Source organism: Argiope bruennichi, chromosome 10, assembly GCF_947563725.1.
Source record: "Argiope bruennichi chromosome 10, qqArgBrue1.1, whole genome shotgun sequence".
Taxonomy (NCBI): Eukaryota; Metazoa; Arthropoda; class Arachnida; order Araneae; family Araneidae; genus Argiope; species Argiope bruennichi.
The window spans coordinates 99,090,546-99,117,332 of NC_079160.1; the positions used below are offsets into that span (position 1 = coordinate 99,090,546).

The following is a 26,787-nucleotide window of genomic DNA, read 5'->3' on the forward strand; positions in this document are numbered from 1 at the left end:
CAGAAGTGGGCATTTTACTACAGAGTTAACGATTAAAAAGCACTGATTGAATGCTTTGATGTTGAAATCTGGAGAAAAAGGAATCTATTTAACATTTATATAGTTTAAAAGATGGGAAAAAAACTGAATTTACAAGACAGCAAAATTTAGAAGATAGATTTATCGCTTCTAATAGCTCTATAATGTCATGGGATTGGTCTCCATAAGAAAGGTTCATGCATACTGCCGCATTGAAGAAAGAAAGTCGAATCTCCATGGCCGAATGGTCTTGGCACTGGTCGTATTATCAGGAGACCTTAAGTTCGAATCCCGCTAGAGACAATGTGATTCATAGTATATATAAATATTTAATCCCTTGATTTTATGTTTTTCTTTATTTCATGTTCCAGAAGATACTGGACATTTCTTTAGTTTACCAGACAAGTGTTCTTAACTTTCCCTGCTAGTATAAAAGCAGAAGATTTGTCAGTCACTGTGTTCTGAGTTCAGAGTTCAGTTAATAAATTGGTTTAGCTCTACTTCTTGTGTGTGTCATTGAGTTCCACACTAAAGAACCTACGTGACACCTAAAGAACCTAAAGACATACAATGAACAGAACAGAACCAAGACAATTGAAATAACATGGCTTTAATGTCTGACAGTTTAGCGGAATCAAGTATATGAAGTTATATCTAAGCAATTTATCTGAAATCAAAGATAGCCAATATTCCTGGTGAACCATCTGATCGCCTGAGGCGACTAGTATAGGAAATAAGACAAATAACTTATTTAAAATTTGCGTACTATAGATTCATTGCTCGAAGAGGAAATTAACATTATTGCTATAAGCCATTCGCTTGTAATAATTTAGATTCTATTATCATATCGATAAATCAAACAAAATTCAGTTTAATGAGTCGTATAATATCAAGGACAATTATAAACAGCTACTCCAACCTATCCAAAGGGATACGGATATATCTGAATGACCGGCCGCCACGAAAGCATTGGCAAGAATTAAGGTTGTGTCATAAGGGCCATCACTGGCCACGGTACAATTACTCCCGTAGGAGGCACATCCCGTCATCGATAGGGGGTAGTTGATTCCACACCATTTCTATTCCCGCCAGGGTGACGAGAACCAACCACTGCAACGTAAGCTTTCAAACCAAACACGTTCATTAATAGAATTAACGCACATGAAGAAACTCATTCGATTTTTTAAAATCAGCAATTTAATCAAACTTTAATTAATTACAATCAGCAATAAAATTTTACTTTTAGCTATTTTAACCAGTAGTTGGCGTTTGTGTACAACACTGAGACATTAAAAGTCATTGTCTTAAAAGGGAATCGGTGTTCCGTCCTTTTCGATGAGGGCCCCGTTGTGCGATTCATTGAGTTTGCCCATCATATCAAACACTTCTCGCACTCCCTCTGAGACTTCTAAAGGGGCCTCTTTCTTTCCCATGTCCGTCTTCAGCCATCCCGGGTGGATGCAGACGACCAAGATGCCCTTGTCCTTCACTTTAAGGGAAATGATTCGCATGGCCATGTTCAAGGCCGTCTATAGAGAGAAAAAACAAAGTAATAATATAAACAAAAAACTCTCTGTCATATTCTCTAATAAAGGTATTATCCCAGAGAGCCCCTTGCATGGCATTGGCGTACAATAGCTACGAAATAATTTTTTGGTGTGAATTCAGCATTTTTATTGAATCTATCGTGTTACCCTTGGCGAGTTATTTGGCGATTAATTCCTGGCATGCGCCTTAATGATATCCGAATATCGAATTTGTGTTTGAGATATGTTTTTCTCAACCAAATGAAATAAAGATGTGACACAGAACTACGCTTGTAGTCACAAATTCTCATACTAAATTCGATATATTTAAGTTGTTGTAATTTTGAGTAATCGTGTTTACTTATTTCTAAAAATATAGACGGACAGACAGTCAACCCGTAATTAGATTTTACTCAAAATTTGGCATATGTCTACACTATAGATGTTAAATCTGTGTACCGAATTTTATTAATTTAGCTCTCTTCGTTTTGTATCTATCGTGCTAACGTATATTCAAACAGCCAGACAGACAGACTTCCTTTGAACAGATTTTACTCAAAATTTGATAGAAATCTGCAAATTTAATGCAAAGACCCTTACACCAAATTTCCTTTCTTTAGCTCATAGCATTTGTTAGCTATCTTTGTCGCAGATCGACAGCCTGACGAATATTTTCCAAAAATGTGTTTTCTGGAATTAGGGAGGTCTAAAAGGAGAAGTTTTATCGATATCGCGAGTTCGAATTTCTTGACGATTACTATAATTTCTCTATACTACATATGCGAAAAAGTAAAAATTGCAAAACATAATTTATTCTAGCATAAATTACCATTATATGGTATTATATGGCGCTAGTTGTTCAAGCATACTTGTTGACAAAGGTCCTCGAATTTGAGATGAGTTATACCAGTTCGCATTTCGAAATGGGCTGAGAATTAGACTCTCCTTTTGTTGTGAAGAGTTGAAAGACTGTTATTGAGGACTGCTATTGTTAGAATGACGTTACTTGAAGCAATTCACCGAAAACGACCACGCAGTAATGGTGTTCATGCCAGGCTAATGTCCTTCAAGCCCAAGATTTGTCACAAAACTTCAAGTGGAGTTTTAGTTGTTAAAGGCATCGAATTTTGAAATCAATTTTTAACCGAAGTTCCGCATGCACACGGGATTAGAGGAGATTAACATTAAACTTACCATGCAGGATCTCATGATCTTTTCATGGACTTTTATTTTCTCCTATTCGAAGTATGGAACAATTATTGTCATCATCAAAAAATCGGAATTCCAAATTTTGACGAATCTTCATGTCTTAGACCTCTTTGTGTTTGAAAAATATATTTTTTGGAAAATGTCTGCCTTTTTGTCTGTCCGTCTGTCTATCTGCTGTCTATCAGCTGTCGGATGAAATTTAACTTATGGTTTTGAGCAAAATCCTTTGAGATGAAATCTGTCTAACCGGCTTTTCGAATATAATTAAGCATGATATCTACGAAACGAAGAGAGCTAAATGAATAAAATTTGGTACAAAGATTTAACATCTATATTGTAGACACCTACCAAATTTTGAGCCAAATCCAATAAGGGGCACACCATCTGTCGGGCTGTACTTCAGAAACACATAATCGATCGCGGTAACAGAAAAACGCAATGATTTAAATATATCAAATTTGGTATGGGATTTGGGTACTACAAGTGCAGTTTTATGTCCAATTTTTGTTTCAATCGTTTGAAAAAAATACAATTAAAACACAAATTCAATTTTGGATTACTATTAACCACACACTGAGATTAATAACCAAAAAATTTGGCAATACAATCAATAAAAATGCCAAAATTTCGAGAGTATTATGCGCAAATACCATGAAAGGCGCTCTCTAGTTAAACATTTTTATTTGAAAATATGCGAGAAAGATTTGGAGACACTACTCCCACTTTTTATCTTTAAAAGTTCTTAGAAATGATATTATCATTCGGACATTTGACTGTACTACTTTTAGTTAAATATACATAAAATATATTTTTCAATATTCAACCTTTTCTTGTTATTATTTTTACCGAAAGATGTATGTAATTTGGATTATTTACTGTAACATGTAATTTGATTCGTCAAAGTATTTATATGAAATACATATTTGTATGCACGTTTGAGTGCCAAGCCCATTGAAAAACACATTTTTGCTATTGTTTACATAAGTTTGAAGAAAAATATTGATAAGTTCCAAGGATGCAGAAGCGGATATTAGGGTTATTGTGGTTGTTGTCTCCACGGATAATAATCTCACCAACGCATCACTAATTGTAAAATTATCCGCGTAAATAAAAGAAAATCGCTAAAATTTGCCAAGAAGGTGTTACACCTTTCATCAAAATTATATAAATTGGACCATTGCGCGTTTACTGTTTACAAAAGTGAGCCAAGAATCAATGGCAGTGGTCTTCCTAAAACTTTCATACTTTCTAAAAAAGTTATTCTCCCCCCCCCCCTAAAAAAATGGCGGACCTTAGGCAAGGCAGAGAATACCTTACATTGCATTTGCGTATAAAAGCTATGAAATATTTATCCTTGGCGAGAACTTAGCAATTTCGCTGAACCAATCGTGTGATTTTTGGCGAGTTTCTTAGCAATAAATCCTTGGTATGGCTTTAATAGTAACCGAAAATCGAATTTGTACTTCAGATGAGTTTTTCTCATTTGATTGAAACCAAAATTTGACACAGAGCTACTAGTATAGTCACGAAAGCACATACTAAATTTGATACATTTACGTCACTAGTTTTTGAGCTGTCTGAAAGTACAGACGGACAGACGTTCAACCACTAGTTGTATTTGACTCAAAATTCGATCGGTTTTTACAATATAAATATTAAATCTGTATATCGAATTTTATTCATTTAACTCGCTTTATTTTTTAGATATCGTCTTAACTTATCGTCTTTAGGTATCGTCTTAACTTATTCGAACAACCGGACCGACAGACTTCTTCTGAATAGATTTTGCTCAAAATATGATGGAAATCTATAAATTTGATGTGATGTCCATATACCAAATATCATCCGTATATCTGAAAGTGTTTTGAGTTATCTTTGTCACAGATAGACAGATGAAGAGACAATCATTTTCCAAAGATGCGTGTGTGTATATGTGTGTGTTTAAGTCATGGAGCACTAAAACGTGGAGGTTTATCAAAATCTCGAGTTTGTATTTCTGGATGATTACATTACTTTCTCTATAGTAAGTATAATAGAAAGAAACAAATAATATATAAGAAAAATTTAAGTCAATTCCTACTTAAGTCAACAAATTTTTTTAAAGATTTTAGTTACTTTTTATTATTTATATATATATCTTATATTATTTATGATTGGGTGTCACGTCTCAGAGCTTGGCGACAAATTTGGCGACGTTTAAAAATATGTATTTGAGCTTGAGTGGATGAATTAAAAGTATTTCATTAACGATCGAAAATTTGAACAAGATATATATATATATATATATATATATATATATATATATATATATATATTTAATGCTATTTTGGTTGAAGCAGAATGCAGGTTCGAAGCAGTGAAGAGACTTTTTACTTCTAATTTAATTTTAAAAATTCCGGGAAACCATAATTATTTACGGACGGACAAGGCACGTCTGCCACTGCGCGAAACAAAAGCAGATGTAAGAAAAGGACTACACAGAGGTGGTGGTGGTTAAAGGAGAGCCCGCTTCCAACAGAAGCTATCTCCTGTAAATGGCAAGAAGTTGATGTAAAGTGACTTGGCTTTACATGAATGCCATGGACATTCAATGTTCTTTAGCGTGAGGTGGTTGCACTTGAACTGGCGCTACTCTGCGAAGCAGAGAAGGTGGAACGCCTTCCAATAGGAAGTCAGCAGCAGTGGGGAGGGTGCGTTGGGTTGCAGTGCGGATCGGAGTGTTTAGCCGGCAGAGAGTTTTGTTTACAAGGTGAGTTAGACTATTATTTGTTCAGAGCCAATTAGCATGCGCTCACATAGGTTGGAATACAGTTTGGTATAACATGTCAGAATGGAAAGTAGTTATGAAGAGATTTTAGATCAGCAGTACGTTTCTAGGTCTAATAATATGTGGTTGGGGGGTATATTTTTCTATAGCTTGGATTGCCTCATTTTCGTGTTCATCAAGTTTTTTGAAGAAATTGGTTGCAATTTCCTGAATGGTTTGCTTGAAAGTTGGGTACATGAGGGCTTTGTAAATTTCCGAGCTGGGCATAGCCCAGGTAGCGCCACATATCTGCCTGACAATTCTATTCTGTTGTCTTTCAATTATTTTCAGGTTTGTTTTGGCTGCATGTCCCCAAACCTGGCATGCGTATGTCAATATTGGATGCAAATAGGCTGTGTAAATAAGTATTTTAGTGTCCCTGTGCATCTTGGAATTCCGAGAAATTAGGGGGAAATATCTGCGCGATTGAGCTCGGAATTTATCCCTTACATAATGAAAGTGTGCCCTCCAATTTAATTTTCTGTCCATTATGACACCTAGGTTCTTGGCTTCCTGAGACCACGGGATGTACTTTCCTTTGATTTTTAATTCTTTCGAAATTTTTGTCTCTGGGAGCTTTGTGAAGAAAAGGACTACACAAATGATCACTAGTCTTATATAACATGGGATTTCCGGCCACGCGCCAATTGAATACACGTGTTGACATTTGACAAGGGCAACGGAAGTATCACTTTCATTTGATACGTAGTACTGATGGCGCAATATTTTTACAAAGGAATCAATAAAACCGAAAGTGGAATTAGATTAGGAAATAAGATAATACTTTACTATGGGCTAAATTAAGATACAGTTTTGGAAATTAATTTGGATTAAAGAGTTTAAAATATCATTACATATATATATATATATATATATATTGTTACAAAATTTTTCTTCTACAACAAATACCGCTAATCAATTGTAAATGCGCAGCACATTTAATTGCTATAGTTCAGCAGATTTCTTGCTATCTAATTCTCCAAGTCTCTTATTTTGTCGGCGACTCCGACTCCTCTCACACCCGCCTTCTGACGATACACACAACTTCTTCCGATACACACGACACGACTTCCTCGTAGCTTCTGAGTGCCCGTCTTTTATAGTTCCGGGAGGCGGGGTTAGAGTCTTCAGACCAATCAGGGCGTACCTGGCTGTATCTCGGGTCTTAGTGGATGGATCGGGAAAGTTCTCGAACTTTCCAGTAGTATCCATTTAGTCGCCAAACTCGCCAAATTTATCGCCAAGCCTCCAAATGCTCGCCAAGTCTGTCGCCAAGCTCTAAGTTCATTGATCTCAGCACGTACAGGACCGATCGTACAACGGTCTTTCTTACGATGACTCTATTCGTGCCGGGTAGCAATATTATAGGTTTGTAACAATATATATATATATATATATATATATATATATATATATATATATATATATATATATATATATATATATATATATATATATATATATATATATATATATATAGGGAGAGTGTGAGCTAATAGTAGGAATTGAAAAAATAGGTGCTTGTACTAAGCTCAAAGTACAAAACTATAAATATTGGAAAAATGATAATCAGATATTTGAAATTATCGGATTTTGCAATAGCATGAAATTTGGTGTAGATACCACGGATCATATGACAAGAAAAATGAAGGGCTTTTTTTTCAATATATTTGATCTGGCTGCATTTCATTTATGGATGTTGTGCACAGAATCAATAGGAAAATATAACAAGGAAACAATTCTTGTTCAAAATGTCGGAAGAGCTTGTTGAAGAGTATCAATAGTTTTATTGGAATGATATATAGGAAATTTCTACTGCTTAAAGTTTGAATTTAAGTGTGCAAAAATATGCCAAATATGGTTTAAAAAACAAAACAGATCTATAAACAACTGTGTTAAGTGTAAAAAATATATGCATTTGAAAATTTTGTAATATGAAGTTCCAAAAGTTGGAAAATAATTCGGTGAACGTGAAAACGGTTTTTACCTTATTTATTTCCAAATTAAATATTTTTATATTTCTTTCAATTTAATAAATAAAGAAGATTGAATACACTAAATTGAACTAAAAGCCCTTTTTTGCTATAAATTTAAAAATATATAACCTTTTAATCAGAAGGTCGTTTGAACCTTGTTACTGAAAAAGGCATATGTGAAATGTCGGTAAGTTTAGTGTTCAATCCATCGAGACCGAACGATTTCCAAACGGTGCTACATGGAATTTTAGAGAATAGGTTTGTATTCAGGTGTCATCCTCGTCATCGATGAACCAAGTTTCAAATTTATGAAGCTCATTTATAGCTTCATTTATACTCCTCTTATAGTTTCAAACTGAGACGTTTATGTAATATAAATTAAACTAACCCAGAAATATATTAAGGAAAGGCAAGTTTCTATTCGGCTGCTAATGGTCCGATTCCTTAAAGTTCCATCGTCTCTAGGTTTTTGGCGAAAATTATGCACTGCTTTAAGAAATATAGTTGACTCAATTAATACCTTTTCTCTGACATAGGAATATTGGAAATATTTAATTTAAGATTAAGAATATTTGAGCTCATAGTAAGGAAATTACAGTTAATGTAATCTGATGTGCGTGTAACTTAACAGTGGGAATATTTAACCTAAAATTAAGAATATTGGAGGTCCCAGTAAGAATATTACAGCTAATGTAAACTAACGTACATGTAACTTAATAGAGGAATTATTTAAACTAAGGTAAGAATATTTGAGCTTCTAGTAAGAATATTACAATTAATGTACATGTAATTTAACAGTGGAAATATTTAACCTAAGATTAAGAATATTTCAGCCCCTAGTAAGATTATTATAGCTAATGTAATCTAACACTGGGAATATTTAACCTAAGATTAAGAATATTTGAGCTCCCAGTAAGAATATTACAGCTAATGTAACCTAACCTACATGTAACTTAACAGTGGAATTATTTAAACTAAGGTAAGAATATTTGAGCTTCTAGTAAGAATATTACAGCTAATGTAACCTAACCTACATGTAACTTAACAGTGGAATTATTTAAACTAAGGTAAGAATATTTGAGCTTCTAGTAAGAATAGTACAATTAATGTACATGTAATTTAACAGTGGAAATATTTAACCTAAGATTAAGAATATTTCAGCCCCTAGTAAGATTATTATAGCTAATGTAATCTAACACTGGGAATATTTAACCTAAGATTAAGAATATTTGAGCTCCTAGTAAAAACATTATAGCTAATGTAATCTAACAATGTCAATATTTAACCTAAGGTTAAGAATAGTTCTGATATTAGTAAGAATATTACGGTTTTTGTAATCTAATGTACGTGTAACTTAATAGTGGGAATATTTAACGTAAAGATCAAGATTATTTGAACCTCTAATAAGAATATCATAGCTAAACATTTTAATATGGCTACTGGAACTTGTGTACACTTGTGTTCCTTTTTTCTAGTTTCATTTATATAAAACCAACTGACCTTGCTGATCCTGTATCCTATAGATCGCAACCAATCCGGGTCATCTACCTGTGCGCCGACAGATGCATATTTCGAAGTTATGCTGATGACTGCTGCTCTGGACACGCTCATACCAGCATGCGTCTTACGAGCTGCTGCTTTTTCTAGAAGTGGAAGCATTTCCTAAAAGAAAAATTGAAAGACTTAGGCTGTACAGTTTTATAAATAATTACAATTGGAAACTGAGAAACTGCCGGAGTGGTCTCGTCAAAACTTTCTCGCATACTCTTTAATAATAGTGTTGTCCCAGAGGACACCTTGCATGATGTTACCATGCAATAGTTACGAAATATTAAACTTTGGTGTGAACTCCTTGCGAGATTTTTGGCGATTAACTCTCACAAACGGTTAAAGGTTTCTGAATAAAGGATTTCTATTTTATACACTATAGAAATCCTTTATTCAGAACCGAACCATTTGAAATAAAAATTTGACACAAAACTACACTTGACACAAAATACCATCCAAATTTAACCCTTTCTAGGGCCGTGGGAAGTATGCTTCCCACCAAATTTATCAATCTTTGTATGAAATTATGTAGGTTGGCATAAGTTCCGATAAATTTTTTTAGTAATTCAGAAACTTAGATGCTTCAGTTCTTTATCTCAGACAAAATGATGTGTCTTGAATTGTTACTTAATTATTAATTAACCAAATTAATTAATGAATCAAATTAAAGTTATCTAATAAGCTAAATGAATCTCTTTAGTTAATCTAATTTCAAGCCTACAAATATTTTAACATAATATGACTAGAAAAAGATGGCCCTTTAAAGGTTTAATACGAATTTGAATGCTGGAAGAATTTAATTTTTACCAATAGAAATTTTCTCTACAACCTTCATATTTTTGAAGATTATATCCACTAGAGAATCTCAACGATTCTTAAATCGTCAAATTCCATGTATAAGAGACAATTGTGCTGTTATTTTAAGCTATAAAGTATATTTCCAAATACTTCTGCCTGTTTGTCATCTTAAATTGGTACTAAAACAAGCAACGAAAGTTTTGCAATGAAAGTAAAATAAAAACACTTGTAAGTGGCATGCTCGAAGAAATTTGGAGCTTTCCTCTACTGTCAATTCCGAAAGATTTTGGTATTCTATTTGAGGTACAATCCCCTCAATACGAAGTATTTCTGGGCCAATCGTTGTAATTTGGAAATAGTTCATATTTTGGCCGATAGGTGACACATCTTTCCTATCTGCCTATTACTCCATCTACTGAAATTTTTTGGATAATCAACATCTTACTTCATTTGAAGCGTTTACAAGGTATTTAGTTTATTCTCTACGATCGTCAAGAGACATTCGTACTTTTCTTGGAAGTAGATGATCTAGGAAAGTGTTTATAGCCTTTCAGAAAGTGACCCAGGATAAATGAATATTGGAACTATGACTTGGAAAAAATTAACTCGCCATTGAAGCGGTTTAAAGCTAGAAGTATCAAAGGAAGTTCTTATTTCTCTTACCTTAAAAAACAATATGGGTGCTATGGTATTGGTTTTAAGGTGGAAGAGCAAGTGTTCCTCTGTTATATCCTCGAATTCTAACTCTTGGAGCACTCCAGCATTGTTGATTAGAAGGGTCAGTCCTTTATCTTTCACCTTATCTTCCACGACTTTACGAGCGGCTGTAATATCCTTAGGATTATTGACATCTGCGAAAAGTCAAATATTTTATTAGTCAAAGAAATAATTTTTTAGTTTGGGAAATAACCATCTTTGGGTATTTCATCTTCATATTATCATTTAATCTAAAGATGGTATATAATTAAAGTTCCACTTTGAAATGGTCATAAAAGGAAAACTACTGGACCAAATGTTAACAAACTTGATAATAATTTAAAGGAGGTCCTAAGAATTTCTTTTCTGCCCCAAAAAAGTTCAAAAACTCAATGCCAGAGGAGAAATGGCGCCGTATGCATTATTGTTAAGCAAAATAGGAGAGGAGGACATTGGTTTAAAATGTGTTTCATCGTTTCTGAAACGTGCTACAAAGCATGTTCTATGTGGCCTCCACCATTTTCTGAAAGGAAGTTAAATCGCATTACTGCATTCTCAGTAGTAGCTTTTAGCACATCAGGAGGAAAGTTACGCACATGTCAGTGTATCGCTTCTTTCATTTACGCCAAATTGTTTATTACCATAAACAGGGCTTCTGAAATAACACACAGTGAACATGCTTTGTAACAGGTTTCAGAAACGATTAAACACATTTTAAACCGATGTCTTCATCTCCTATTTTGCTTAATAATATTGTATGAAGCGCTATTTCACACCTGGTGGTGAGTTTTTGATTTTTTTTTGGGCAGAAAAGAAATTCTTAGGACCTCCTTTAAATTATTACCAAGTTTGTAACATTTGGTCCTGTAGTTTTCCTTTTATGAACATTTCAAAGTGGAATTGTAATTAATTACCACCTTGTACATTTGATATAAATGTATCTTCTGTAAATTACACTGTTAAATCGTCTCTTGCTGTATTAACTCTTTGAGGAGTAACTGCATTAACTCTTGCTTTCTCGTGTAGGAAGTGTAAAGGAAAGTTCTGCAATCGTCAAACAATTCGGAGTCGAGGCCGGCGTCCTTGCATAGGGGTAGCGCATCTTCCCTGTGGTCTGGGTGTCCCGGGTTAGAATCCCGGTTCGGCCATGGTTGTTCTTCATCTGTGTTCTATCTGTGAGGTGTGTGAATGCGCCCCCCCCCCCTGTAAAAAGGGGTTGCGCAAGCGAATGTGTGTGTTTCATCTTCATATGAGCTAGAAGTCAGACTTCTGCCCTCGGGTGCTCGGGGGTCTTTACCCTCAGAAGCTACTGCACCCCCCTTCCGTAGTAACGCGGACACGATATCATCATCATTCGAAGTCGAGGTTTTCATGAATCTTTACAGGCATTACTGAATCCTAAAAACAGATTCTTTTAGTATTATATTTGTCTGTCTGTCTGCCTGTTTGTTTGTGAATATGATAACTAAAAAAAAAGCTTTGAGTTGAAATTTGGTACATAGAATTACGACTGAATTTGTTGACTTCCATGAAATTTTAAACGAAATCCATTTAGAGGATGTCTGTTTATCTGTTGTCTGTACGAGTACAAACGAACTCGATAACTGCAAAACGCAAGAGCTAGATAAATGAAATTTTGTAAACAGGTTTATCAGCTAAAATATAGAGAGTTAACAGATTTTTAACCAAATCCGTCAAAAAATTGACTGTCTGTCAGTTTTCACTTTCACATACATGCAAATTCAATAGCTTAAATCAATAAAATTCGGTATGCTGTCTTGTGGCCATAATTACAGTTTTGTGCCAAAGTTTGGTACCAATCAGCTAGCAAAAAGGTGTCCAAAATACATATTTTTGTAGTAGATTCAGTAAAAATACAAGTTCCTCGCCAAATATCTGTTTTTTAACTATCGTTCATTAATGCCATGAAAAATATTCGTGGCTTTACCTAAAATCCACAATCTTATGCGGAAGAAGGGAAACAAAACTTTTATTAGAGAATTTGGGAGAAGGTTTCAGGGGGTGCATTCCTTCTGGTTCTTTTCAAATTTTCTTGCATACTTTCTAATTAAAATAAAGTCCTCGTATTTTCATTATTTGTCCTCTTACCTACGCATAAAATTGTGGACCTTGAGAAAGAGAGTGAACGTCACGACTTTTTCTTTTCAGAGTACTTCAAATACAAATACAAGAGTGGTCACCCAAAAACATTCTCGCATACTCTTTAATACACTTGTCATGCACAGACCGACAGACAGTCAACCCGTTGTTGGTTTTGGCTCAAACTTCGATACGTGTATGTACTAAAGACGTTAAATCTTTGTATTAAATCTTATCTATCTAGCTCTCTTCGTTTTTCAATTATTGTGTTAGCTTTTATTCAAACAGCCGGAAAGACAGATTTCTTCTCAGCTGATTTTACGCAGAATTTGATAGAAATCTGCAAGTTTGTTGAAAAGATCACATACCAAATTTCAATTGTCTAGCTCAGCGGGTTTTTGAGTTGTCTTTGTCACAGAAAGATAGACGGACATTTTCCAAAAAGTGATTTTTGAGTTGAGTCAAAATCTCGTGTTCGAATGTTTTGACTATTACTATACTTTCTCTATATTACCCATGCGAGAATATAAAAAAGTTATGTGCATCATAGTAAAATACAGAAATTCAGCATTTGGCATTATCTCTATACAACTGAGAGTGTGGTGAAAAGCTTATAAGCCAGATAACAGCTACGAAGCAGAGTAATTACTTTTGTTTTGTGGTCTTGTTACTCGGTTGCGAACCGCAATGTCCCAGATTCTATCCTCGCTCATAACCATCCGCTATATTGGTGACCTCGGACGATGAGCCTTCAACTTTCGTACAGCTGTTGTGGCGCCATCTACCCACAGCAACTCAAAGTCGTCAACTCACTTGACACAGCAACAGAAAAGTCGTCAGACTTACTTGACGCAACAGCAACCACTCATCCACACTTGCTCGCTATAACGCTTGGTGCTACTCAAATGGGTACTTGTGTGTTAGACTCAACAGCTAATACATCACCACTCAATAGCCGTATCATGCGTCTTACCTCCGACTCACTGGAGGGAGAGTACTGTGGTGAAAAGCTTATAAGCCAGATAACAGCTACGAAGTACGAGTAATTACTTTTGACTTGTGGTATTGTTACTCGGCTACGACCCACAAGGTCCCAGGTTCTATCCTCAATCATAACAATCCACTACAAGAGCAATAGTTATCTATCTATTACGTCAATTTAGATTGCGATCTTTGGTAAGTTTCTGACGATTAATTGCTGGCATGCAGCTTATACACAAATACCTTAAAAACCAAATGTGCATTTTGGACGCTACTGACCAAATGAAATCCAAATTTAACACAGAACCACAATGTAATTTATTAAAATCATTACGTTTTTAAGTTGTTGCGTTTACATGCATATGGAAATATAAATCGATAGACAATTAGTCTATTTAAGGATTTGGTTCAAAATCTGATACGGATCTGCATTTTAATTAGGTGCGAAATATCTGTACTTAGTTTTTTCTATTCAGTTATTGTAATACTGATATCCGCACAGCCGAATAAACAGATTTCTTCTGTATGAATTGTATGAATTCCGTTCAAAAGTTGGTCGAAAATCTTTGAATTTGATGAAAAGACCTTACACAAAATTTCCCTTTGATAAGCTCAAGGTGTCATTGAATTTTTGTGTTTATAGACAAACACACAAAATTCCAAAAATTGTATTTTTAGAACTCAGAGAGGTTTGGCACATGGAGAATTGTTGAAATCTCGATTCGTATTTTTTTTTTTTGACAATTACAATGCTTTCTATTTGTAATTTCACATACGAGAAAGTAAAAATACTGGTAGCGGATTTGGATTGGACTGGTAGTGAAATTCAGTGCGAAATACCCTTTAGTCCATAAAGGAAAGTTAACCCAACTTTCTTTTGAATATATTTGATAATCCAATTCTAACACACACTACAAAGGGAAAAACCAGTAACTTATTTAACTTACTAGGAGATGCTTAGTAAGTTAAATACCAAGGAATTTTTATTGTAGAAGGTTATAATAATCTGAAACGGACCTTAAGTCATATAGTAATGAGTCAGCAGTTGAGTACAGCAGAGAAGAATAGCAGACGTTTGAAGAGACGTAAAAAGTTATGTGAAGTCTCTCTTCCTACTGAGTTCTATCTGGCCAATTTTTGCTGTTGCGGTTGCTGTCTACCTACTAGTGTGCTGCTGCTGTTTGTTAGTAGTACTATTCTTGTGTACGCTCGGGTGTGTTTTGTTGTCTGTATTCGTGTTGAATAAATGTAGTTATTTATAAGTGAGATTGTTGGAACACACACATTTACTCGCTACAGTGAACCCGCTTGATTGTCATCGATTTGATAGAGAACATATAAATATCCACCACGTTTAATCCATTTTGTATTAACTAAATTTCACAAAATTCATAAATTTTTTTAATTAAACTTAAATTTAAAATGAAATAAAAATTTGAATTGGTGAAACTTGTGACTTTTGGGTGCCAATCTAAAAGATTAAGCAAGTGACTGATGCTGAAATTTTGGAACTGTTCGAAAATCTATGAGGATATACGAAGTTAAATTTGAAGGTAGGAAGATAGTTAAAAGGGAGGTTAAATCTTTGGCTATTTCAACGAAGAATATAAAATATAACTATGTGATCTAAGATATTGCCCACGCCAAAAGGAGTTTCTTTTTTTCTAATAGGCAAGTCCATTTTTTATCAACTAATATAACATACGACTAATTTTGGCTCACCTATTCAAAACGTTATTTAAAAACAGATTAGATTTAATGTATCTGTCTACATTTAAAAGGCTGTTTTTGGTCAAAATTCACAATTTTTTTTATCTTTTTATTTTAAAACCAATTTATTTGGGATTCCAAATTTGTGTTTGTTTTAATTCTACGATAAATAGAAACTGAGGTATGTAATTTTTTATAAACCACTGAAACGAAAATCGAAACTACCAACTGGAAGTTGAATGTTTTCAGCATTTTGTCAAATACACCTCTCTCTGAATTATAATTTATTTTATGATGTGTTGTATCATTACTCATATTAGAATACGTTTTATGTAGTTTTAATGCCGAAAGGATTGGCAATTATATCTGCTTTTGAACATTGTTTATATTTATAAAGCTTTTTTAGTATAAGGCAAATGAAAACTTAAAATCAATTTTTTTATGATGGGAAAAAAACAGGATTTCGTAAAAAAAATTCATACGCAAAACATGATATCTTAAAAACTTATTACTACTAAAAAAATGAAACTAAAAATTTGCATATATGTTATCTGAAGTATTATAAAGACAATGTACTAGGTAAATAATTTTAAAATGAGTAGCTTTTGTTTTAGAGCTGTCTAATGTAATTTTCAACATCGAATTTTGCGAAATTTTCTATACAGAAATACTCGATAAGCTATAACTTTTTTGAAAATGTACATATTTCTTAGATTCTAGTTCATTCCTTTCACCATAGCTGTAAGTATGTTGTGTATACAAATAATCGGAATATGTGCAATAGAATTTTTTGTGGAGTGTTTTGCTTTTTGTTGATATTTTCACTACTTTTTACTCAAATTGATGCATTTTACAGAATCTCAATTGGTCCAAAATTTCCTGATCATATTTGTAATCACATTGATCCAGAAAATGAGCTGAAATAGCTCATTAGAGGGATTTTCAAAAATTTGTCGCCATAGGTAGACAGATTCCTTGAAAACAATAAAATTTCATCGCATCTGTTTTTAAAATTGTGTACTGTAAAAGATTATTTTTAGAGAAGGGATAAATACCAACTCTGCTTTCATATTCAAATATAATAGTTTCGTTTAGTTAGATTAGTGCACCATTCGAAAGCTACACGAGCACTAATTTGAAGCGGAAATATCAATTTTTAATGACGTAAAATGAGAGAGTGATGTAGCTCCTTCTCTAAATACTGCACTCAATTATTATTACTAACAATTTATTCAACATGCAATACGCCCACAACATAGTATTTACAAAAATAATAGGCACTCAAAATTTGCCATTTTAAAAAAATAATCGGCACTCAAAATTTGCCATTTTTAAAAATAATCGGCACTCAAAATTTGCCAATAGCCCATAAAAATTATAAAAAATATTGTTACTGAATTCGGGGGTTCCTTCCAATTTGTTGGTCGATGAAGAAACACAATCAGAATTCCCTGAAGTAAACGATAGCTTTTATTAAACGCGAAGAACACGAATACACACACAACGAATATGCAGTCGAGACGAGCACAGGCAACACATTGTTGCACATTGCAACAAACAGTAGCTCACAAGTAGTAATCGGTAATAATAACAACCACAGCACACAAAGCGGCCAGACAGTATTCAGCAGAAGGAGGGAATCTACGTAGCTTTACTTTACGGTCTCTCCAGACTTCTGCAATTCACCACTGTCTCCTCGCTTTAGGTCCAACTGCCGACACACTACTACACGACTCGAAGCGCAATAAATACTAAGACTCGGCACACAGCTCAATTCAGCAAATGCTTGAGCTCCACACAACGTTTGCGCTTCTTTGGACTGGTCCAACTATTTGCCGCTGACTCTTTCCACGATTACCACTCAATACACGACTGACCTTTCGGCTAATCTGGAACAATGTGGTTCTGGAACAATCAGGCATATCTCGGTGCCTATTGGCTCAATTGCTAAAATTCTGGAAGTTTTTAGTACTATCTATTTTGTTGCCGAATTCGTCGCCAATTCGCCAATGGTCGGCACGTTTGTTGCCAATTTGGCATCCACTCAGCATCCAAAACAGCTCACTGTAAAACGGTCTTTCCAGTGATTTGACTAACATTGCTGAGAAGCAACATTACAGATTTGTAACAATATATATAATATTTCAGTTATAAATGTTAAAAGGTCTTTATATCTTTAACAAAGAAGACAGATGTTTTATATTTATTTTATTGAACTCCCCTTGATAGAGAAATGAATTCAGTTAAATGAAAACAGAATTAGCAAAGATGTCTACATAAATTTACACTTACCAGCTTTAATCAAAACAATTTCAGTTTTCGTAGTTTCTTTCTTGATTTTCTCCAGATCCTAAGAAAAATTTAACCGATTTCAGATCTCACATTTAATTTAATTTTCAGGTACTTACAATGTATTCTTACTCAAGATAATAGAGTAGAGAAATGTCTTTTCAATGTTAAACAGTGCAGAAAATGATTTGAATGATCGAATTGAATTTCAAAGTAAATCATTCACAGGTATTTTTCTGCACTATTTAAATACTATACATATATATGTAATGATATTTTAAAATTTAAATTTAATCTTAATTAATTTCCAAAGTTTTATCTTCATTCAGCCCATATTAACTTCCTTCCAAAATATTCTCTTATTTCCTGATCCGATTCCACCTTTTTTATTTAATTAATGCAACGGAAACTCTGTAAAATTGTTGATATCGACCAGTTCCCACACTCAGAGTGAAGGGATAAAAATGAGTCGATCTAACACATTGCTTTAAAAGATTCTTATAATTCCTTTACCAAAATGGACACATGTAAAGAAATCCTTATCAAAATCTCACATTTTATAATCACGAGAATAAATCTTTCATTAGATTTTCCTCTTTTCGTTGTTGTGTCGTTCTGTGTTGATGTACTCTTCGCTTCTGCTTATACATAAACTATGCCTCCCGGGATGGAATAAAAGCGAAGTTTAAAATTCGAAAGTGTCTTCTCTCTCTTCGGTTATGATTCTGCTTAAAAATCATTCTGCTTACATACTATTTATATAATAACATATAATATACAGATGTAATAATATACTGTTAATATATTGAAGTAATATATGTATTAGCTATAAAAGGCTAAGATAAAGTTACAAAAATCACGTTGATGCCAACAGTTGGGCATTTTTTACTTTCTCATATATGAAATACAGAGAAAGTTTTGTAATAATCAAAAAGTTCAAACATTATATTTTGTCGAATCTTTAAACTTTAGATTTTCTCCGAGTTTGAAAATCCCTTTTTTTGGCCCGATATCTGTCTTTCTTTGACAAAGAAAGAACAGCTTTGAATTATATATAATGTATAGTCTTTAACACGCTTGTAATTATTAGCTTAACATGGTTATAATTATTAGCTTTGAATTATATATAATGTATAGAAGAAATTCGGTGTGCAGTCTTTGAATCAATTTGTAGATCTCTATGAAATTTGAAACGAAATCCATTCCAAAGAGGTACGTCTGTCCGGCTGTCTGATTGTAAGTTAAACTGATAGCTACAAAACGAAGAGAGGTAGATAAATAAAATTTATTTCATAGATTTAGCATTTAAAGTGTAGATATCTGTCAGATTTGAAACTAAAGCTGCCAAGGGGTTGACTTTCTGTCGGTCTAAAACATGTAAATGTGGAAACTAAAAAACGCAAATATAGGATATTTTGAGACTGAAAATGTTGGTCTTTTTTTTAATCCAGTTTTCACATAACCCTAGTTACACGCATGCTTATCATATTACCATGAATGGTATTTGCTTATTTTTGCGGCCCTGGTTTTATCGCCAAGATTATTGCATTATGTATAAGAAAGCTTGGCGATCTCTTGGCGTAATTAAAAATGTATGAACTAATTATTAGATTAGGGATCTTAGAATTAATATCGCAAGAAGAATTTATATTCGAACAGCCGGGCAGATAGACTCTCTCTGACCGGATTTTACTTATAATTTGATAGAAATCTGCAAAGTTAGTATAAAGATCGTATACCAAATTTCATTCATCTAGCTAAAAGCGTTTTTGAGTTATCTTTGTCACATGCGAATATTTCCTAAATATGTGTTTTTAGAGTTCATGGAGGTCTCAAACACAGAGATTCTTCAGTTCGTAATCACATTTGTCCACAGTAGAAATTGTTCATCAGCCGACTAACGTGGATAATAATATTATTATAATTTACTTACAATTAGTTAATTTTAATGATGAGTTAGTTGCAGTCAATTAATTTTAATTATAAATTAGTTGAAGACAAGAAAAAAAATCACCTGGATTTTGGCTTTATCTCTGTAAGTGGCAAAGATGATTTGAGGAGGTTTTTCCACATTCACCAATTGTCTCACAATTTCCAATCCAATGCCTCGATTACCACCAGTTATTAATGCACTTTCAATTTCCATTTGTGATGAGGATAGTTTTAACTGTCCAATAATTTAAAATTAATTGAAAAACTTATTAATTTTACTTTAAATCCACTGTTTTTCTCACTAGAAGTATTGGCATTCGCTGTTTTGTCTGATTTAAAGGAATGCTAGAAAGGAAGAGTGAGATAAATGTTTCGAAATGTGACATTTAAGTTTTATTTTATACAGTGTGATTCAAAAGGAATTAGCCTAAGGATGAATGAGGCATTTTAAGGTATATCAGTTTTATATCAGGAAATAATTCGGCACGAAACATGCTTGTGAAACAAGAAATTATTTTGTCTAAATTGAATATTCGACAACATGAGTCATCAATGTTTTAACTAAAGGCATAGAACCAAAAGAATTGAATTGTACAATAATTCAGAGATAAAAGACATATAATGTCTTTTATCTGTGATAGAGGTGATAAAAGACAGTAAATAGAGGTGAAAAAGAAGTGGCACAATGAACCCTTAATGAGCGTGAATTTGCTAAAAGCGGTTTTGCTTATCATCACTTGATAGCATCTATCACAATTTTCCAACTTTTACAAAAGAAAAAAGAAAATTAATTTCAAAATAAAAAAATAGAAACTAAATTTTTAAAAAATGTCCATTTTTAACTATCCTCTTATTGTCTAACCTGTTGTTTACAAGCTGGCCAATAAACTATTAAAAGTTTTAAAATTAAATTCAACCAAAACGTTTTATATGAAGTACTTTTTTATTCGTTAAAAATGGACCCATTTAAGGCAGTTAATTCAACTTGAAAACACAGGCTGGCTTAACTGGTTTAATAATAGGAACTAAATAAAGTAAAAATTCTACATCTTTAATTACTACCTTATATGCCAATCAGGCCAATAAACAATTAATTTTTTTTTAAATTTCATTCATCCAAAACTTTTCATATGAAGTTCTTATTTATTAGTTACAAATGAACCTATTTAAGACAGTTAATTCAATTTAGAAACACATCAGGAATATTTTCTTAACTAGTTTAATAATAGGGACTAAATAAAGTGAAAATTCTACAGCTTTAAGTACTACCTTATTGCCTAATATGCCAATCAAGCCAATAAATAATTAAATTTTTTTAAAAATTTAATTCATCCAAGACTTTTCATATGAAGCACTTATTTATTAGATAAAAATGATCCTATTTAAGGCAGTTAATTCAACTTAGAAACACATAAGGAATTTTTTCTTAATTGATTTAGCAACAGGAGTTAAACAAAATAAAAATTCTACAGTTTAAATTATTTCCTTATTGTAAAACTTGCTGTTTACAATCAGGCCAATAAACAATAATTTTTTAAAATTAAATTCAACCAAAACTTTTCATATGAAGTACTTATTCTTATGTTAAAAATGAACCTACTTATGGCTTAATAAGCCCAAAATTTGATTTTTCTTATTTCTTTGGATCGTCTGTTTTTGCCTTAGAATGATTTATACGTTTAGCATTTTATTTTGATGGTTTTCAAAATTGAAATTTAGAATTCTGTTTTCTTTGCTATGCCAAAGCAAATCAAAACCAAAATGGCTTCAAGAAAAATCAAAATCAAACTATCGTTAACGGAACACAGAAAAATCTGCTTATAACGTTTATGGAGGGTATAAAATGCAGACTTTATATTCAACTTTTACAAATTTTGCTTATAAATTTATTTTATAAAATATAAAATTGAAAAAGATATTAAATGAGTTACTTGCAAAAATAATTTTTGTATCTTGACAAAATGGCCAATGCCTCTATTTTGAGTTAGACTGGTGATTGAATGTGTGATTGTGATGTTGTTTAGTAGAAAATTCGCGGCCACATGTGCGTGACGGAGCACTTGCTTTTATCTGTTTTGATTTAGAAATATAAAATTTTAGTTTGATGCGGTAACAAACGCCATATCTCAGGCTTCCAAAAATGACCTCTTGACATTTTATGTAATCCTTTTTCATGAATTAACAGAAAATATTTTTTTAAATGAGAGAAAAATTTTCTAAATTATTTCCAACATACCAAAAACGTGTTGATTTATGCATATTGTAGTCATTCGCATGAATACTATTAAGTGTCCACCAAGTTTTTAATTTATTGAAAAAAGGTATTCTTAGTATAATGTAACGGATTCCTTTTCTTTGACAGGTTTAAAACTTTCTCTTTACTTGAAATGGAGGCTCTTTCAATAAGAGCAGTATAGTTTTTTCTTCGATAATTTCATTCGCACCCGGTTTCCGTCCTCTTCCTGGCAACACACCCTTAGTCTCCAGTCTCTTCAAATTTCATAATCCTCTTCTTCAAACCTTGCTTCGACATGGGCCCTTTTTGCAATTTCTTTCAACGACGATATTTACGCAGTGCAGCTGAGCTATTGCTGCCGTGTAATGCAACGAAGAAGAAAAAATAAACTCACGTACAACTTAAAACATTTTGTTATTGAATTTAGAAGATGTGTGATAACTCAACTCTGTTTGGCTAAGCTTTGATATACAGTCATTTGGCGCCTTGCGAGGTTGGCAATTTTTCGGTGGTGCTTTTGTTAAAGTTACACTATTGCTGCCATTCGCACCACATTCGGCCATTTCGCAAACATTTGGCGATAAAGTATTTTTTTTTTTGGCGAAAATGACTGTGAATCAAAGTTGTTCCCTCTGTTTTGTTGATCTACTTTTGTTCGAGAGATTTAAACTATGCTTTGTTCTTACTTCTGGTAATCTTCGATCGCTATATTTAATGCCATGTAAAATTTAGTTGTTTATGTCATCTTACTTTTTATTTACTAATTTTAATAAGAACACGCCTAATGTATGACGGAACGACTTCTTCCTTTTCGCTTTAGTCATTACAGCCGTTTTGGTAAAACAATTTTACCAGAAAAGCTTGATCTTTCTTCTGTAACAGCATGATTAACGGCATAGACACACAGAATGATTTTCGGGCTCTGATTGCAAGTCTCTCTGTAGGTTTGACTAATTTGCATAAGAAAATCTTAAAAAGTGCCATCTGATGATCAAAACTTGAGTTATTTTTTTCATTGCAGAAATCTTTTTCTCATGGTCCATACAACGTATATACTAAGGTCTGAAGGCTTTTCAAACCCAGTTTTAAAAAATCGTTTTTTTAAGGTGAATTTGTTACATTTGAAAAGTGGTAAATTTTAAATTAAGTTCTAAGCTGTAAATTTAATTAAATTTTAAATTAAGAAAAACTGTTTTCCGGAACGCCTGGATATTCTTCTACTTCTTTTTCAAAAAAAATTTTTATTGGTTGGGTTTTATTTGTCTAGCAAGCTGAAAGCGTAGGGCGACGAGATGCCAATTTATTAACAAGTGAAGATATATTTCAATTTCTATTAAATGAATTAAAAAATTTAAACACTGAAATAAGTTTGAAATTATTATATGCTTTAGAAGAATGAATTCAAGAAGACAAGTAGAATTAGCAACTCTTTTGCTGCATTTGGAATATCCACAAAGCATCTCTAGTTCAGCGTAGAAGTCTAGTGCACTTTCTTTAGATTCAAAAACCGAAATTATCTGGAAAGTTATCTGGAAAGATATTGTCTAGAATATTTCCAGATTCTTACGTGGAAAACGATTCTGATGAAGAGTAAATCGAAGAAATTACTCATCAGGGTAATGCGTTTTTAAAAGAAAGCGTAGGAAAATGAATTCATAAGTTTCTTGAAGACCCTGAAGAAAAACTTACAAATCCAAAGACACTGTAAATTGAATATTTATTATTTTAGGTAACGAATAAAAGAAAAAAAAATAGATTTGTTATTTGATGCCATGAAGACTATAAAACCAAGCTCAGTAGCTAGTGAACGAGTATTTTCTGTTTCAGTTGATTATATGTCCAAAATAAGAACAAGACTTAGCCACCGTTCAGTGGATATTTTATGTTTTTTTTTAAATCCTATTTTCTTAGGAGAAATTAAAATTGTGAAAATAATATAAATATTATTTGAAGTTTTTGTTTGAGTTTTCGCTATTTTGTGTAAGTAATATGTATATGCAATTCTTAATTTTTTTTATATTTTGACTTTAATATTCATTTCGTTTTTTGTTATTTTATATAAATTAAATAAAATATTTTTCCTTATTTTATTTTTAAAAAAAATTGGAAAACCGGCTCAAACCGTTTTTTTTTGGAAATATTGAATTCGAAATCTGGTTTTTCAAAAAGTTGGTTTTTGTAAAAACCCTAGTATATACCAAGTTTCATCAAAATTCGGTTGGCAGAATGGGTTCTAGAGGGATCTGAATATAATCACTTTATTATAACCATCTTGTACAAGGAAGAAAATCAGCTATGCATTTTGGACGTTCTTTTCTGACCGATTGAAACCAAAATTTGAAAGAGAACTACGATTTTAGAAACGAGATTACATACCAAATTTCATTTATATAGGTTGTAGCATTTTTTAAAATTATTGCGTTTACATATATGTGAATGTACAATCTGACAGACAGTCAACTGAATGACGGATCTGATTCAAAATTTCAACCTGATCTGTACTTTAGATGTGCACTGTGCACCATAAAAACTGTGCACCATATTTTATCGATTTATGTTCCGTAGTTATCCTTGTACTCAAAACAACAAAGAGACAAATTTTCCTATATGTGAATTTCGTTTAAAAGTTGAAAAAAAATTTACAGATTTAGTGAAAAAAAAACACATATCAAATATTATCTGTCTAAATCAAAGGGTTTTTGAGTCATCGTGTTAAAAGTTAGATAGGCAAGCATAATTGCAAAAATGAGTTTTCTAGACTCAAGGCTGTCCGAAACGTGATTATCCGTGAAACTGTCGAGTTGAATTTTTTGAAATATTACAATACTTTCCTTTCTATACTACAAATGTCAGAAAGTAAATATAAAGTCAATCTTTTTACGAATTGTGTCTAACATTTGATATCCTTCTCGGTTTTATAATAAAATTAAATACCAAAATTCAAGCTACAACTAATAAAATTAGACTGTTTTTATTTATTTTCAATTAATCCCGGGGAGGCACCTCGAAATGAGGATGAGATGCTTCCGGCATGGTGGTTGGATCTCACCACACTTGTAGGGGCACAAATAGGTGGGGGATCTCCTCCCATCGATGACGGGACGTAGATCCTTCGGAGTGGGTTGTACCGTGGCCGGTGATGGCCCTTTAGGACTCAACCACAGTTCCCACCAGTGTTGCTGTTGCGGCTGTCTGGTTATTCAGTAATTTTTCCGTGTGCCTTCGTGGTGGGTCGGAGGTCAGATGTATGACTTATTTATTCACAATTTCAGTTATAACTACGTTGTATTTGAACTTAACAAGCATGTAAAATGAAATAATAATCCGATTATTAAACAATACACTGGCTGGATATTAAAATTATTTCGATGTATAACGGCATTTTCATTTCACATCCAAACATGATGTTTAATGGAGTCAATTCGGGAAATCGTAGTGACATGATCATCGTGAACTCTGCATGTCATCTAAACGCACGTTCCCTTATTTTACATTGTAATGTAGTGTTTTTTTATTTCTTCAAAATGCGTCATGAATCACACTATTAAAAGGAGAGGCGCATTTTTTTAAATGTCTTACGTGGATATAAATTGACTGCATTAAGCACCCATGAATCTATTTGAACTTGAAACTACAAATCAAATAAATCTTATATAAATATTTGTTGTTTTCGATTCATCAACATATTAGAGATTCATCATTTTTACTTTTACATATACTTAGTACAGAGAAAGTATAGTAATAGTCAAAAAATTCGAACTGGTGATTTTGACGAATCTTCACCTTTTAGATCTCTTTGAGTTAAAAAAACACATTTTTGAAAAATGTTCGTCTGTCTGTCTGTGACAAAGATAACTCAGAAGCACTTTGATCCAGACAGATGAAATTTGGTATATGGTCTATACAGATAGACATACAACATTTCTGGAATGTGATAAAAAATAAGCTTAAAATACTAATTAATTATACAGGGTGTTTATAAAGTCCCGGACCCATTTTGATGTTTAATAACTCATAAAATAATAAAGATAGATTTAAATTAATAACATAAATGGTTAAATAGACTCAAAAAGTTTCATGACCCTTGTCAATGAACTTCCACGTGTGCCCCCTTCGTCGCACGGAGAATATCAAGTCGATAGTCAATTTCACGCCAGGTAGCGACAAGCATGTCGGCATCCACAGAGCCATTTGCGCACATTATGGCGATTAACAATGCCAGAAACATGAAAGGATGCTTCATCGGAGAACATTATGCTCTTCAGAAAATCAGCAGCATCTTCTATCCTCCTTAGCAAATCTGTTGCAAAGGCCATCCTCCTTGGTCTATCGTTCGGTTCCAAAACTTGAACAATTTAAACTTTGTATGCATGCAGAATTAATTTTTTCTTAATAACCTTGTACACCGTCGAAATTGGGATATCCAATTCCGTTGCCGCTGATCTGACAGATATTCTAGGATTGTGTAAAAATGTCTCTCTGACACACTCAACATCAAAATCACTTGTGCAAGGACGTCTGGAACGTTTCTTATCTTCGATACTTCCAATTTCTAGAAAATTCTTTTTCCACCGCAAGATGCTGTTTTTGGATGGAGGATCTTTTTGGTAAATTCTTCTAAAATTTCTCAGTGCTTGCACTATCGATTTCATTTCTATGAACCACCATAAAATCTGTGCTTTCTCTTGTGGTGTATGCATTCTCCTTAATATCCGCTAGAATAAAACATCACATACAAAAGTACTACATAGAACAAACACATCAAAAGTAAACATAACATTGCAATAGTTGCCAAAAACAAAAGAGAGAAAAATGCAATTAATAATCAGACAATATTTAGAAAAGTACAGATATTTAGACTGGAAAATGAAATTATCTGAAATTAACCACACGTGCAGACGATATTTACAAAAGTAAAGATATTCAAACCTGAAAAGGAAAATATATGAGTTATTCCATCAA

The 26,787-nt window shown here is 33.0% G+C and overlaps 1 protein-coding gene across 1 annotated transcript; it reads right to left on the reverse strand.

Annotated features, from left to right (window-relative positions):
- Positions 1-1,322: 1,322 nt before the first annotated feature.
- On the reverse strand, positions 1,323-24,916 carry LOC129987669 (C-factor-like). Its single transcript, XM_056095625.1, has 6 exons — positions 24,875-24,916; positions 19,672-19,824; positions 17,661-17,718; positions 10,545-10,732; positions 9,036-9,197; positions 1,323-1,547 (listed from the first exon to the last, which is right to left on the reverse strand). Exons 1-6 carry the CDS (start codon positions 24,914-24,916, stop codon positions 1,323-1,325), a joined length of 828 nt encoding a protein of 275 aa, XP_055951600.1.
- Between the last annotated feature and the right edge of the window lie 1,871 nt (positions 24,917-26,787).